The sequence below is a fragment of the Eptatretus burgeri genome, chromosome 12, assembly GCF_056783735.1.
Source record: "Eptatretus burgeri isolate ZD-2024b chromosome 12, Ebu_testis_v1, whole genome shotgun sequence".
Lineage (NCBI taxonomy): Eukaryota > Metazoa > Chordata > Myxini > Myxiniformes > Myxinidae > Eptatretus > Eptatretus burgeri.
The window spans coordinates 12,064,384-12,082,857 of record NC_140972.1 but is presented as its reverse complement, the minus strand read 5'-3'; the positions used below and the strand labels follow the sequence as shown (position 1 = coordinate 12,082,857).

At 39.4% G+C, this 18,474-nt stretch overlaps 1 protein-coding gene across 1 annotated transcript in view; it reads right to left on the bottom strand.

The window, feature by feature from the left end:
* RLBP1 (retinaldehyde binding protein 1) overlaps positions 1-18,366 on the bottom strand; it is a 70,184-nt gene extending 51,818 nt beyond the window's left edge. Inside the window, exons 1-3 of the mRNA XM_085849540.1 lie at positions 18,291-18,366; positions 18,040-18,165; positions 10,014-10,224 (exon numbers count right to left, since the gene is read on the bottom strand). Coding sequence (XP_085705666.1) covers positions 10,014-10,224; positions 18,040-18,165; positions 18,291-18,302 — 349 coding nt within the window. The 5' untranslated portion in view covers positions 18,303-18,366. The remainder of the gene's footprint in view (positions 1-10,013; positions 10,225-18,039; positions 18,166-18,290) is intronic.
* Between the last annotated feature and the right edge of the window lie 108 nt (positions 18,367-18,474).

Sequence of the window (18,474 nt, the reverse complement as noted above, 5' to 3'; positions counted from 1 at the left end):
AACTATACCACTCCCCCCTGTACAAACAATGAACAATACCACTCTCCCTGTAAAAACAGTGAACTACACCACTCTCCCTGTACGAACAGTGAACTATACCACTCCCCCCTGCACAAACAATGAACAATACCACTCTCCCTGTACGAACAATGAACTATACCACTCTCCCCTGTGCAAACAATGAACTACACCACTCTCCCCTGTACAAACAGTGAACTATACCACTCCCCCCTGTGCAAACAGTGAACTATACCACTCTCCCCGTACAAACAGTGAACTACACCACTCTCCCTGTACGAACAGTGAACTATACCACTCCCCCCTGCACAAACAATGAACAATACCACTCTCCCTGTACAAACAATGAACTATACCACTCTCCCCTGTACAATCAATGAACTACACCACTCTCCCCTGTACAAACAGTGAACTATACCACTCCACCCTGAACAAACAATGAACTACACCACTCTCCCCTGTACAAACAATGAACTACACCACTCTACCCTGTACAAACAGTGAACTATACCACTCCACCCTGTACAAACAATGAACTACACCACTCCCCCCTGTGCAAACAGTGAACTATACCACTCCACCCTGTACAAACAATGAACTACACCACTCTCCCTGTACAAACAGTGAACTACACCACTCCACCCTGTACAAACAATGAACTACACCACTCCACCCTGTACAAACAATGAACTACACCACTCTCCCTGTACGAACAGTGAACTATACCACTCCCCCTGTACGAACAATGAACTATACCACTCCCCCTGTACAAACAATGAACTATACCACTCTCTCCTGTACAAACAATGAACTACACCACTCTCCCCTGTACAAACAGTGAACTATACCACTCCCCCCTGTGCAAACAGTGAACTATACCACTCCACCCTGTACAAACAATGAACTACACCACCCTCCCTGTACAAACAGTGAACTATACCACTCCCCCCTGTACAAACAGTGAACTATACCACTCCCCCCCTGTACAAACAGTGAACTATACCACTCCCCCCTGTACAAACAATGAACAATACCACTCCCCCTGTACAAACAGTAAACTCTGCTTCCCACCTCCACCCACCTCTGTACAAACTATTAGTGAACTATACCACTCCCCCCTGTACAAACAGTGAACTATACCACTCTCCCCTGTACAAACAATGAACTACACCACTCCCCCTGTACAAACAGTGAACTATACCACTCCCCCCTGTGCAAACAGTGAACTATACCACTCCACCCTGTACAAACAATGAACTACACCACTCCCCCTGTACAAACAGTGAACTATACCACTCCCCCCTGCACAAACAATGAACAATACCACTCTCCCCGTACAAACAGTGAACTACACCACTCTCCCTGTACGAACAGTGAACTATACCACTCCCCCCTGCACAAACAATGAACAATACCACTCTCCCTGTACGAACAATGAACTATACCACTCTCCCCTGTACAAACAATGAACTACACCACTCTCCCCTGTACAAACAGTGAACTATACCACTCCCCCCTGTGCAAACAGTGAACTATACCACTCCACCCTGTACAAACAATGAACTTCACCACTCTCCCTGTACAAACAGTGAACTACACCACTCCACCCTGTACAAACAATGAACTACACCACTCCACCCTGTACAAACAATGAACGACACCACTCTCCCTGTACGAACAGTGAACTATACCACTCCCCCTGTACAAACAATGAACTTTACCACTCCCTCTGTACAAACAATGAACTATACCACTCTCCCCTGTACAAACAATGAACTACACCACTCTCCCCTGTACAAACAGTGAACTATACCACTCCCCCCAGTGCAAACAGTGAACTATACCACTCCACCCTGTACAAACAATGAACTACACCACTCTCCCTGTACAAACAGTGAACTATACCACTCCCCCCTGTACAAACAATGAAGTATACCACTCCCCCTGTGCAAACAGTGAACTATACCACTCCACCCTGTACAAACAATGAACTATACCACTCCCCCTGTACAAACAGTGAACTATACCACTCCCCCCTGTGCAAACAGTGAACTACACCACTCCCCCTGTACAAACAGTGAACTATACCACTCCCCCCTGTGCAAACAGTGAACTATACCACTCCCCCCTGTACAAACAATGAACTATACCACTCCCCCTGTACAAACAGTGAACTATACCACTCCACCCTGTACAAACAATGAACTACACCACTCCCCCTGTACAAACAGTGAACTATACCACTCCCCCCTGGACAAACAATGAACTATACCACTCCTCCCTGTACAAACAATGAACTATACCACTCCCCCCTGTACAAACAATGAACTATACCACTCCCCCCTGTACAAACAATGAACTATACCACTCCACCCTGTACAAACAATGAATTACACCACTCTCCCTGTACAAACAGTGAACTACACCACTCTCCCCGTACAAACAGTGAACTACACCACTCTCCCTGTACGAACAGTGAACTATACCACTCCCCCCTGCACAAACAATGAACAATACCACTCTCCCCGTACAAACAGTGAACTACACCACTCTCCCTGTACGAACAGTGAACTATACCACTCCCCCCTGCACAAACAATGAACAATACCACTCTCCCCGTACAAACAGTGAACTACACCACTCTCCCTGTACGAACACAGTGAACTATACCACTCCCCCTGTGCAAACAGTGAACTATACCACTCCACCCTGTACAAACAATGAACTGCACAAACAATGAACTATACCACTCTCCCCTGTACAAACAATGAACTACACCACTCTCCCCTGTACAAACAATGAACTACACCACTCTCCCTGTACAAACAGTGAACTATACCACTCCACCCTGTACAAACAATGAACTACACCACTCTCCCTGTACAAACAATGAACTACACCACTCTCCCTGTACGAACAGTGAACTATACCACTCCCCCTGTACGAACAATGAACTATACCACTCCCCCTGTACAAACAATGAACTATACCACTCTCCCCTGTACAAACAATGAACTACACCACTCCACCTGTGCAAACAGTGAACTATACCACTCCACCCCGTACAAACAATGAACTACACCACTCTCCCTGTACAAACAGTGAACTATACCACTCCACCCTGTACAAACAATGAACTACACCACTCTCCCTGTACAAACAATGAACTACACCACTCTCCCTGTACAAACAGTGAACTATACCACTCCACCCTGTACAAACAATGAACTACACCACTCTCCCTGTACAAACAGTGAAGTACACCACTCCACCCTGTACAAACAATGAACTACACCACTCTCCCTGTACGAACAGTGAACTATACCACTCCCCCTGTACGAACAATGAACTATACCACTCCCCCTGTACAAACAATGAACTATACCACTCTCCCCTGTACAAACAATGAACTACACCACTCTCCCCTGTACAAACAGTGAACTATACCACTCCCCCCTGTGCAAACAGTGAACTATACCACTCCACCCCGTACAAACAATGAACTACACCACTCTCCCTGTACAAACAGTGAACTATACCACTCCCCCCTGTACAAACAGTGAACTATACCACTCCCCCCTGTACAAACAGTGAACTATACCACTCCCCCCTGTACAAACAGTGAACTATACCACTCCCCCCTGTACAAACAGTGAACTATACCACTCCACCCTGTACAAACAATGAACTATACCACTCCCCCCTGTACAAACAATGAACTACACCACTCCCCCTGTACAAACAGTGAACTATACCACTCCCCCCTGCACAAACAATGAACAATACCACTCCCCCTGTACAAACAGTAAACTCTGCTTCTCACCTCCACCCACCTCCGTACAAACTATTAGTGAACTATACCACTACCCCCTGTACAAACAGTGAACTATACCACTCTCCCCTGTACAAACAATGAACTACACCACTCCCCCTGTACAAACAGTGAACTATACCACTCCCCCCTGTGCAAACAGTGAACTATACCACTCCACCCTGTACAAACAATGAACTACACCACTCCCCCTGTACAAACAGTGAACTATACCTCTCCCCCCTGTACAAACAATGAACTACACCACTCCACCCTGTACAAACAATGAACAATACCACTCTCCCCGTACAAACAGTGAACTACACCACTCTCCCTGTACGAACAGTGAACTATACCACTCCCCCCTGCACAAACAATGAACAATACCACTCTCCCTGTGCAAACAATGAACTATACCACTCTCCCCTGTACAAACAATGAACTACACCACTCTCCCCTGTACAAACAGTGAACTATACCACTCCCCCCTGTGCAAACAGTGAACTATACCACTCCACCCTGTACAAACAATGAACTACACCACTCTCCCTGTACAAACAGTGAACTACACCACTCCACCCTGTACAAACAATGAACTACACCACTCCACCCTGTACAAACAATGAACTACACCACTCTCCCTGTACGAACAGTGAACTATACCACTCCCCCTGTACGAACAATGAACTATACCACTCCCCCTGTACAAACAATGAACTATACCACTCTCCCCTGTACAAACAATGAACTACACCACTCTCCCCTGTACAAACAGTGAACTATACCACTCCCCCCTGTGCAAACAGTGAACTATACCACTCCACCCTGTACAAACAATGAACTACACCACTCTCCCTGTACAAACAGTGAACTATACCACTCCCCCCTGTACAAACAGTGAACTATACCACTCCACCCTGTACAAACAATGAACTATACCACTCCCCCCTGTACAAACAGTGAACTACACCACTCTCCCTGTACGAACAATGAACTATACCACTCCCCCCTGTACAAACAATGAACTATACCACTCCCCCCTGTACAAACAGTGAACTATACCACTCCCCCTGTACAAACAATGAACTATACCACTCCCCCTGTACAAACAATGAACTACACCACTCTCCCTGTACGAACAATGAACTATACCACTCTCCCTGTACAAACAGTGAACTATACCACTCCCCCCTGTACAAACAGTGAACTATACCACTGCCCCCTGTACAAACAGTGAACTATACCACTCCCCCCTGTACAAACAATGAACTATACCACTCCCCCTGTACAAACAGTGAACTATACCACTCCCCCCTGTACAAACAATGAACAATACCACTCCCCCTGTACAAACAGTAAACTCTGCTTCCCACCTCCACCCACCTCTGTACAAACTATTAGTGAACTATACCACTCCGCCCTGTACAAACAGTGAACTATACCTCTCTCCCCTGTACAAGCAATGAACTACACCACTCCCCCTGTACAAAGAGTGAACTATACCACTCCCCCCTGTGCAAACAGTGAACTATACCACTCCACCCTGCACAAACAATGAACTACACCACTCCCCTGTACAAACAGTGAACTATACCACTCCCCCCTGGACAAACAATGAACAATACCACTCTCCCCATACTAACAGTGAACTACACCACTCTCCCTGTACGAACAGTGAACTATACCACTCCCCCCTGCACAAACAATGAACAATACCACTCTCCCTGTACGAACAATGAACTATACCACTCTCCCCTGTGCAAACAATGAACTACACCACTCTCCCCTGTACAAACAGTGAACTATACCACTCCCCCCTGTGCAAACAGTGAACTATACCACTCCACCCTGTACAAACAATGAACTACACCACTCTCCCTGTACAAACAGTGAACTACACCACTCCACCCTGTACAAACAATGAACTACACCACTCCACCCTGTACAAACAATGAACTACACCACTCTCCCCTGTACAAACAGTGAACTATACCACTCCCCCCTGTGCAAACAGTGAACTATACCACTCCACCCTGTACAAACAATGAACTGCACAAACAGTGAACTACACCACTCCACCCTGCACAAACAATGAACTACACCACTCCACCCTGTACAAACAGTGAACTATACCACTCCCCCCTGTACAAACAGTGAACTATACCACTCCACCCTGTACAAACAATGAACTACACCACTCCACCCTGTACAAACAATGAACTACACCACTCTCCCTGTACGAACAGTGAACTATACCACTCCCCCCTGTACAAACAGTGAACTATACCACTCCACCCTGTACAAACAATGAACTATACCACTCCCCCTGTACAAACAATGAACTACACCACTCTCCCTGTACGAACAATGAACTACACCACTCCACCTGTGCAAACAGTGAACTATACCACTCCACCCCGTACAAACAATGAACTAGACCACTCTCCCTGTACAAACAGTGAACTATACCACTCCACCCTGTACAAACAATGAACTACACCACTCTCCCTGTACAAACAATGAACTACACCACTCTCCCTGTACAAACAGTGAACTATACCACTCCACCCTGTACAAACAATGAACTACACCACTCTCCCTGTACAAACAGTGAACTACACCACTCCACCCTGTACAAACAATGAACTACACCACTCTCCCTGTACGAACAGTGAACTATACCACTCCCCCTGTACGAACAATGAACTATACCACTCCCCCTGTACAAACAATGAACTATACCACTCTCCCCTGTACAAACAATGAACTACACCACTCTCCCCTGTACAAACAGTGAACTATACCACTCCCCCCTGTGCAAACAGTGAACTATACCACTCCACCCTGTACAAACAATGAACTACACCACTCTCCCTGTACAAACAGTGAACTATACCACTCCCCCCTGTACAAACAGTGAACTATACCACTCCCCCCTGTACAAACAGTGAACTATACCACTCCCCCCTGTACAAACAGTGAACTATACCACTCCCCCCTGTACAAACAATGAACTATACCACTCCCCCCTGTACAAACAATGAACTACACCACTCCCCCTGTACAAACAGTGAACTATACCACTCCCCCCTGTACAAACAATGAACAATACCACTCCCCCTGTACAAACAGTAAACTCTGCTTCCCACCTCCACCCACCTCTGTACAAACTATTAGTGAACTATACCACTCCCCCTGTACAAACAGTGAACTATACCACTCCACCCTGAACAAACAATGAACTACACCACTCCCCCCTGTACAAACAGTGAACTATACCACTCCCCCCTGTGCAAACAGTGAACTATACCACTCCACCCTGTACAAACAATGAACTACACCACTCCCCCTGTACAAACAGTGAACTAAACCTCTCCCCCCTGTACAAACAATGAACTACACCACTCCACCCTGTACAAACAATGAACAATACCACTCTCCCCGTACAAACAGTGAACTACACCACTCTCCCTGTACGAACAGTGAACTATACCACTCCCCCCTGCACAAACAATGAACAATACCACTCTCCCTGTACGAACAATGAACTATACCACTCTCCCCTGTACAAACAATGAACTACACCACTCTCCCCTGTACAAACAGTGAACTATACCACTCCCCCCTGTGCAAACAGTGAACTATACCACTCCACCCTGTACAAACAATGAACTACACCACTCTCCCTGTACAAACAGTGAACTACACCACTCCACCCTGTACAAACAATGAACTACACCACTCCACCCTGTACAAACAATGAACGACACCACTCTCCCTGTACGAACAGTGAACTATACCACTCCCCCTGTACGAACAATGAACTATACCACTCCCCCTGTACAAACAATGAACTATACCACTCTCTCCTGTACAATCAATGAACTACACCACTCTCCCCTGTACAAACAGTGAACTATACCACTCCACCCTGAACAAACAATGAACTACACCACTCTCCCCTGTACAAACAATGAACTACACCACTCTACCCTGTACAAACAGTGAACTATACCACTCCACCCTGTACAAACAATGAACTACACCACTCCCCCCTGTGCAAACAGTGAACTATACCACTCTCCCCTGTACAAACAATGAGCGACACCACTCTCCCCTGTACAAACAGTGAACTATACCACTCCCCCCTGTGCAAACAGTGAACTATACCACTCCACCCTGGACAAACAATGAACTACACCACTCTCCCTGTACAAACAGTGAACTATACCACTCCCCCCTGTACAAACAGTGAACTATACCACTCCCCCCTGTTCGAACAATGAACTATACCACTCCCCCCTGTACAAACAGTGAACTACACCACTCTCCCTGTTCGAACAATGAACTATACCACTCCCCCTGTACAAACAATGAACTATACCACTCCCCCCTGTACAAACAGTGAACTATACCACTGCCCCTGTACAAACAATGAACGATACCACTCCCCCTGTACAAACAATGAACTACACCACTCTCCCTGTACGAACAATGAACTATACCACTCTCCCTGTACAAACAGTGAACTATACCACTCCCCCCTGTACAAACAATGAACAATACCACTCCCCCTGTACAAACAGTGAACTACACCACTCTCCCTGTACGAACAATGAACTATACCACTCCCCCTGTACAAACAGTGAACTATACCACTCCCCCCTGTACAAACAATGAACAATACCACTCCCCCTGTACAAACAGTAAACTCTGCTTCCCACCTCCACCCACCTCTGTACAAACTATTAGTGAACTATACCACTCCCCCCTGTACAAACAGTGAACTATACCACTCTCCCCTGTACAAACAATGAACTACACCACTCCCCCTGTACAAACAGTGAACTATACCACTCCCCCCTGTGCAAACAGTGAACTATACCACTCCACCCTGTACAAACAATGAACTACACCACTCCCTGTACGAACAGTGAACTATACCACTCCCCCCTGCACAAACAATGAACAATACCACTCTCCCCGTACAAACAGTGAACTACACCACTCTCCCTGTACGAACAGTGAACTATACCACTCCCCCCTGCACAAACAATGAACAATACCACTCTCCCTGTACGAACAATGAACTATACCACTCTCCCCTGTACAAACAATGAACTACACCACTCTCCCCTGTACAAACAGTGAACTATACCACTCCCCCCTGTGCAAACAGTGAACTATACCACTCCACCCTGTACAAACAATGAACTACACCACTCTCCCTGTACAAACAGTGAACTACACCACTCCACCCTGTACAAACAATGAACTACACCACTCCACCCTGTACAAACAATGAACTACACCACTCTCCCTGTACGAACAGTGAACTATACCACTCCCCCTGTACGAACAATGAACTATACCACTCCCCCTGTACAAACAATGAACTATACCACTCTCCCCTGTACAAACAATGAACTACACCACTCTCCCCTGTACAAACAATGAACTACACCACTCTCCCCTGTACAAACAATGAACTATACCACTCTCCCCTGTACAAACAATGAACTACACCACTCTCCCCTGTACAAACAGTGAACTATACCACTCCCCCCTGTGCAAACAGTGAACTATACCACTCCACCCTGTACAAACAATGAACTACACCACTCTCCCTGTACAAACAATGAACAATACCACTCTCCCCGTACAAACAGTGAACTACACCACTCTCCCTGTACGAACAGTGAACTATACCACTCCCACCTGTACGAACAATGAACTATACCACTCCCCCCTTTACAAACAGTGAACTGCACCACTCTCCCTGTACGAACAATGAACTATACCACTCCCCCCTGTACGAACAATGAACTATACCACTCCCCCCTTTACAAACAGTGAACTACACCACTCTCCCTGTACGAACAATGAACTATACCACTCCCCCTGTGCAAACAATGAACGATACCACTCCCCCTGTACAAACAGTGAACTATACCACTCCCCCTGTACAAACAATGAACTATACCACTCCCCCTGTACAAACAATGAACAATACCACTCCCCCCTGTACAAACTATGAACTACACCACTCCCCCTGTACAAACAGTAAACTCTGCTTCCCACCTCCACCCACCTCTGTACAAACTATTGGTGAACTATACCACTCAGCAACGAAAGGCCTGGTGTGCCAAATATATACTAAGCGATTATAGGACCATTGCCTCACCTCTCAGAAGATCATAAGCTTTGTCAATGTCGAACTTGCGGGCACGGACAAAGCGCAAGAGAAAGGCGTCATTGCGGTCACGTGTGCAAGCTTCAGCAGAACGAGCCAAGGGGTCTTGAGGAACCCTCTGTGCCTTGGACATGATGAGTCGTCGCAGGGCTTGAGGAGCGGATTTCCGAAGTTCCTCAGTTTCACCGAGTTCCCTTAATGCCTGTCGGGGATCCGTGGAGTAGGAAAGCAAAGTTCCAAAAGGAAGGATATAAAGAGTGTAGAGGTGATATCAACATTCATGAACAATTTAGAATTCTCTCAAGTTTACAAATAGACTCAAAATGATTGAAGGACGATCGTAGGTGATTGATTTGAATACCAAGGTGATTTAATACAACATGATTGATTTGAATATCTAAAGTGATTGATTTATTTGAATATCTAAAGTGATTGATTGATTTGAATATCTAACATGATTGATTGATTTGAATATCAAGGTGATTAAATACAAGGTGATTGATTTGAATATTGAGGTTGATTTAATGCTGGGTGATTGATTTGAACATCGAACATGATTGATTGATTTGAATATCAATGTGATTTGAATACCAAGGTGATTGATTTGAATATCTAACATGATTGATTGATTTGAATATCAAGGTGATTGATTTGAATATCTAACATGATTGATTGATTTGAACATTGAGGTTGCTTTAATACAAGGTGATTGATTTGAATATCTAACATGATTGATTGATTTGAATATCTAACATGATTGATTGATTTGAATATCAAGGTGATTTAATATAAGGTGATTGATTTGAATATCTCATGTGATTGATTGATTTGAATATCAATGTGATTTAATCCAAGGTGATTGATTTCAATATCAAACATGATTGATTGATTTGAATATCAAGGTGATTTAATATAAGGTGATTGATTGATTTGAATATCAAGGTGATTTAATACAAGGTGATTTAATACAAGATGATTGATTTAAATATCTAACATGATTGATTGATTTGAATATCAAGGTGATTTAATATAAGGTGAGTGATTGATTTGAATATCAAGGTGATTTAATACAAGGTGATTGATTTGAATATCTAAAGTGATTGATTTATTTGAATATCAAGGTGATTTAATACAAGGTGATTGATTTGAATATCTTACATGATGAATTGATTTGAATATCAAGGAGATTTAATACACGGTGATTGATTTGAATATCGAACATGATTGATTGATTTGACTATAAAGGTGATTTAATACAATGTGATTGATTAGAATATCTAAAGTGATTGATTGATTTGAATATCAAGGTGATTTAATACTGGGTGATTGATTTGAATATCTAACATGATTGATTGATTTGAATATCAAGGTGATTTAATATAAGGTGATTGATTTGAATATCTCATGTGATTGATTGATTTGAATATCAATGTGATTTAATCCAAGGTGATTGATTTGAATATCGAACATGATTGATTGATTTGAATATCAAGGTGATTTAATACAAGGTGATTGATTTGAATATCTTGCATGATGAATTGATTTGAATATCAAGGAGATTTAATACACGGTGATTGATTTGAATATCGAACATGATTGATTGATTTGACTATAAAGGTGATTTAATACAATGTGATTGATTAGAATATCTAAAGTGATTGATTGATTTGAATATCAAGGTGATTTAATACAAGGTGATTGATTTGAATATCGAACATGATTGATTGATTTGAATATCAAGGTGATTTAATACAAGGTGATTGATTTGAATATCTTACATGATGAATTGATTTGAATATCAAGGAGATTTAATACACGGTGATTGATTTGAATATCGAACATGATTGATTGATTTGACTATAAAGGTGATTCAATACAATGTGATTGATTAGAATATCTAACATGATTGATTAATTTTAATACAAGGTGATTTTATGCAAGGTGATTGATTTGAATATCTCACATGATTGATTTGAATATCAATGTGATTTAATACAATGTGATTGATTTGAATGTCTAACATGATTGATTGATTTGAATATCAATGTGATTTAATACAAGGTGATTGATTTGAATATCAAGGTGATTTAATACAAGATGATTGATTTGAATATCTAACATGATTGATTGATTTGAATATCTAACATGATTGATTGATTTGAATATCAAGGTGATTTAATATAAGGTGAGTGAGTGATTTGAATATCAAGGTGATTTAATACAAGGTGATTGATTTGAATATCTAAAGTGATTGATTTATTTGAATATCAAGGTGATTTAATACAAGGTGATTGATTTGAATATCTAAAGTGATTGATTGATTTGAATATCAAGGTGATTTAATACAAGGTGATTGATTTGAATATTGAGGTTGATGTAATACTGAGTGACTGATTTGAATATCTAACATGATTGATTGATTTGAATATCAAGGTGATTTAATCCAAGGTGATTGATTTGAATATCAAGGTGATTTAATACAAGGTGATTGATTTGAATATCTAAAGTGATTGATTGATTTGAATAACAGGGTGATTTAATACAAGGTGAATGATTTGAATATCTAAATTGATTGATTGATTTGAATATCAATGTGATTTAATACAAGGTGATTGATTTGAATATCTAAAGTGATTGATTGATTTGAATATCAAGGTAATTTAATACAAGGTGATTGATTTGAATATTGAGGTTGATGTAATACTGAGTGATTGATTTGAATATCAAGGTGATTTTATTCAAGGTGATTGATTTGAATATCTAACATTGATTGATTGATTTGAATATCAATGTGATTTAATACAAGGTGATTGATTTTAATATCAGTGTGATTTAATACAAGGTGATTGATTTGAATATCAAGGTGATTTAATACAAGGTGATTTAATACAAGATGATTGATTTGAATATCTAACATGATTGATTGATTTGAATATCAAGGTGATTTAATATAAGGTGATTGATTGATTTGAATATCAAGGTGATTTAATACAAGGTGATTGATTTGAATATCTAAAGTGATTGATTGATTTGAATATCAAGGTGATTTAATACAAGGTGATTGATTTGAATATCGAAAGTGATTGATTGATTTGAATATCAAGGTAATTTAATACAAGGTGATTCATTTGAATATTGAGGTTGATGTAATACTGAGTGATTGATTTGAATATCAAACATGATTGATTGATTTGAATATCAAGGTGATTTAATACAAGGTGATTGATTTGAATATCAAGGTGATTTAATACAAGGTGATTGATTTGAATATCTAAAGTGATTGATTGATTTGAATAACAAGGTGATTTAATACAAGGTGAATGATTTGAATATCTAAAGTGATTGATTGATTTGAATAACAAGGTGATTTAATACAAGGTGAATGATTTGAATATCTAAATTGATTGATTGATTTCTTATCAAGGTGATTTAATACAAGTTGATTGATTTGAAGAACTAAAGTGATTCATTGATTTGAATATCAAGGTGATTTAATACAAGGTGATTGATTTGAATATCTAAAGTGATTGATTGATTGATTTGAATATCAAGGTGATTTAATACAAGGTGATTGATTAGAATATTTAAAGTGTATGATTGATTTGAATATCAAGGTAATTTAACACAAGGTGATTGATTTGAATATCTAACATGATTAATTGATTTGAATATCAAGGTGATTTAATACAAGGTGATTGATTGATTTGAATATCAAGGTGATTTAATACAAGGTGATTGATTTGAATATCTAAAGTGATTGATTGATTTGAATATCAAGGTGATTTATCACAAGGTGATTGATTTGAATATCTAAAGTGATTGATTGATTTGAATATCAAGGTAATTTAATACAAGGTGATTGATTTGAATATTGAGGTTGATGTAATACTGAGTGATTGATTTGAATATCTCACATGATTGATTGATTTGAATATCAAGGTGATTTAATACAAGGTGATTGATTTGAATATCTAAAGTGATTGATTGATTTGAATAACAAGGTGATTTAATACAAGGTGAATGATTTGAATATCTAACATGATTGATTGATTTGAATATCAAAGTGATTTAATAAAAGGTGAATGATTTGAATATCTAACATGATTGATTGATTTGAATATCGAGGTGATTAAATATAAGGTGATTGATTTGAATATCTAAAGTGATTGATTGATTTGAATATCAATGTGATTTAATACAAGGTGATTGATTTGAATATCTAACATGATTGATTGATTTGAATATCAATGTGATTTTATACAAGGTGATTGATTCGAATATCAAGGTGATTTAATACAAGGTAATTGACTTGAATATCAAGGTGATTTAATACAAGGTGATTGACTTGAATATCTAACATGATTGATTGATTTGAATGTCAATTTGATTTAATACAAGGTGATTGATTTGAATATCTAAAGTGATTGATTGATTTGAATATTGAGATTGATTTAATACAAGGTGATTGATTTGAATATCTAACATGATTGATTGATTTGAATACCAAGGTGATTGATTTGAATATCTTCAGTGATTGATTGATTTCAATATCAAAGTGATTTAATACAAGGTGATTGATTTGAATATCTAAAGTGATTGATTGATTTGAATATCAAGGTGATTTGATACAAGGTGATTGATTTGAATATCAAGGTGATTTAATACAACATGATTGATTTGAATATTTAATGTGATTGATTGATTTGAATATCAAGGCCATTTTATACAAGGTGATTGATTTGAATATCAAGGTGATTTAATACAAGGTGATTGACTTGAATATCAAGGTGATTTAATACAAGGTGATTGACTTGAATATCTAACATGATTGATTGATTTGAATGTCAATTTGATTTAATACAAGGTGATTGATTTGAATATCTAAAGTGATTGATTGATTTGAATTTTGAGATTGATTTAATACAAGGTGATTGATTTGAATATCTAACATGATTGATTGATTTGAATACCAAGGTGATTGATTTGAATATCTTCAGTGATTGATTGATTTCAATATCAAAGTGATTTAATACAAGGTGATTGATTTGAATATCTAAAGTGATTGATTGATTTGAATATCAAGGTGATTTGATACAAGGTGATTGATTTGAATATCAAGGTGATTTAATACAACATGATTGATTTGAATATTTAATGTGATTGATTGATTTGAATATCAAGGCCATTTTATACAAGGTGATTGATTTGAATATCAAGGTGATTTAATACAAGGTGATTGACTTGAATATCAAGGTGATTTAATACAAGGTGATTGATTTGAATATCTAAAGTGATTGATTTATTTGAATATCAAGGTGATTTGATACAAGGTGATTGATTTGAATATCAAGGTGATTTAATACAACATGATTGATTTGAATATTTAATGTGATTGATTGATTTGAATATCAAGGTGATTTAATACAAGGTGATTGATTTGAATATCAAGGTGATTTAATACAAGGTGATTGACTTGAATATCAAGGTGATTTAATACAAGGTGATTGACTTGAATATCAAGGTGATTTAATACAAGGTGATTGACTTGAATATCAAGGTGATTTAATACAAGGTGATTGACTTGAATATCTAACATGATTGATTGATTTGAATGTCAATTTGATTTAATACAAGGTGATTGATTTGAATATCTAAAGTGATTGATTGATTTGAATATTGAGATTGATTTAATACAAGGTGATTGATTTGAATATCTAACATGATTGATTGATTTGAATACCAAGGTGATTGATTTGAATATCTTCAGTGATTGATTGATTTCAATATCAAAGTGATTTAATACAAGGTGATTGATTTGAATATCTAAAGTGATTGATTGATTTGAATATCAAGGTGATTTGATACAAGGTGATTGATTTGAATATCAAGGTGATTTAATACAACATGATTGATTTGAATATTTAATGTGATTGATTGATTTGAATATCAAGGCCATTTTATACAAGGTGATTGATTTGAATATCAAGGTGATTTAATACAAGGTGATTGACTTGAATATCAAGGTGATTTAATACAAGGTGATTGATTTGAATATCTAAAGTGATTGATTTATTTGAATATCAAGGTGATTTGATACAAGGTGATTGATTTGAATATCAAGGTGATTTAATACAACATGATTGATTTGAATATTTAATGTGATTGATTGATTTGAATATCAAGGTGATTTAATACAAGGTGATTGATTTGAATATCAAGGTGATTTAATACAAGGTGATTGACTTGAATATCAAGGTGATTTAATACAAGGTGATTGACTTGAATATCAAGGTGATTTAATACAAGGTGATTGACTTGAATATCTAAAGTGATTGATTGATTTGAATATTGAGATTGATTTAATTCCAGGTGATTGATTTGAATATCTAACATGATTGATTGATTTGAATACCAAGGTGATTGATTTGAATATCTTCAGTGATTGATTGATTTCAATATCAAAGTGATTTAATACAAGGTGATTGACTTGAATATCAAGGTGATTTAATACAAGGTGATTGATTTGAATATCTAAAGTGATTGATTTATTTGAATATCAAGGTGATTTGATACAAGGTGATTGATTTGAATATCAAGGTGATTTAATACAACATGATTGATTTGAATATTTAATGTGATTGATTGATTTGAATATCAAGGTGATTTAATACAAGGTGATTGATTTGAATATCAAGGTGATTTAATACAAGGTGATTGACTTGAATATCAAGGTGATTTAATACAACGTGATTGACTTGAATATCAAGGTGATTTAATACAACGTGATTGACTTGAATATCTTACATGATTGATTGATTTGAATGTCAATTTGATTTAATACAAGGTGATTGATTTGAAAAACTAAAGTGATTCATTGATTTGAACAAGGTTTCGTCCCTTGGATGGACATTAAACTGGGCGTCTCATCTGCTGGCATTAATTAGTCGATGCTAAAGAACCCACAAAGTCCTTCGCAATGAGTTGGCGAGCTATCACCGGCACCCTAAAGAAATTCCAAATTCCTGCCATAACCAGCAGTGGGCACTGCATGAGCGACACAGCCGCACCCTCAGCCAGTGATGCTACCCCGCAGCCCATATTTGAAAGTAACTCCATTGGATTTGTTGAACGAGTGTCTCCATGGCATTTGTTGGGAAGTGAAATGTCTACTGATGAAAAGAGGCCTGAGGCCTGCCTCCGTGGGAAGGAGCGACTGACCATTTAGACTTTCTCTTTGTCAGTTTGTGTGGGGTTTAAAAGAGCACATGTGGAGGTTTGGGAAGGTCCACAAATGGTCGTGTCCCTTGGAAACTCGGCAGCAAACCAGCCTTGAGTTATAATGTGGGATTACATGACCGTGGAAGAGGAAACGTCCACTGCAGGTAAAGGCCTGGCGTCGATACAAGACTGAGTGGGTGGTTGGGTGGTTTGGCGGGAGCGTGCGCTCGGAACCGGCGTATACCCTGTCCCATCCACTGCGCCACAGGGGCAGAACAATGGGCATGGGCTCAGCACTGAACAATGCCTGAGTGACGCATGTGGCTAAGAACTTGCCCTCCATCAGCAACCTGCTCGTGGAGAACACCATGTGCACCAACATGTAACGTGAATGCTCAGGGGTCTCTACAGCCAGCGCAATGTTTTACTTGGATGTCTGCCCACTTGACCACTTAATCCAGGATACATCTCAAATAGCCTTCTCATACTTTTCAAGTACCTTGACTCGGTCCCCCCTCCCCCTCCAGCGTCTGAGGTGCCTCAGTGGAAAACCATTATCCTATTTCACACCTTGGGTCCTCATAATGTACCTGCTCACGTGTGCGTGAAACACTGGATTTGAATAATTCGGAGGTTGGTTCACATATATCACTTCCTGAAAATGGAACTATTCCATTCTCACATGGTTGAACAGATAAACAGACATAGAGGCAGGAGATATTGACACTGACACAGCATGGCAGACAACTATCCCAAATTAAACCCAAGGTTGGAGAACTTCCTGGAAAATGCACCAAACCTTGTACAAAGTGTGTGGTTGAAGTTCTTTGGACTCAAAAACAGGACCATAGTCAGTCGGTGTGAGCCAGTCGAGCTTGGCCTGTAAGACTTGTTCATCTTCAGAGAGGATCCGAAATGAGCCGGTCTGTGCAGAAACACAAATTTCTCCTCTACGCAAGTTGTCGATTTCAAATCGCTCATTCATTATCAGTAATGTTAAAAGGAAAACAATGTCCATAACTTGGACTTCCACCTGTTTCATTCACTTACCCCATCAGTCATGATACCTGCTCGAGGAAGATGGAGAAAATGGTTGAGACTCAATGGGACTTCCCAATCACAACTCGATCTGCACAATAAATAATGCACAAGCACATTCCATTATGGATAGGAAAGCAATCTTTGTGGTGCGCAATCACACAAACGTGTAAAATTACCTCCACCACTCTCCACC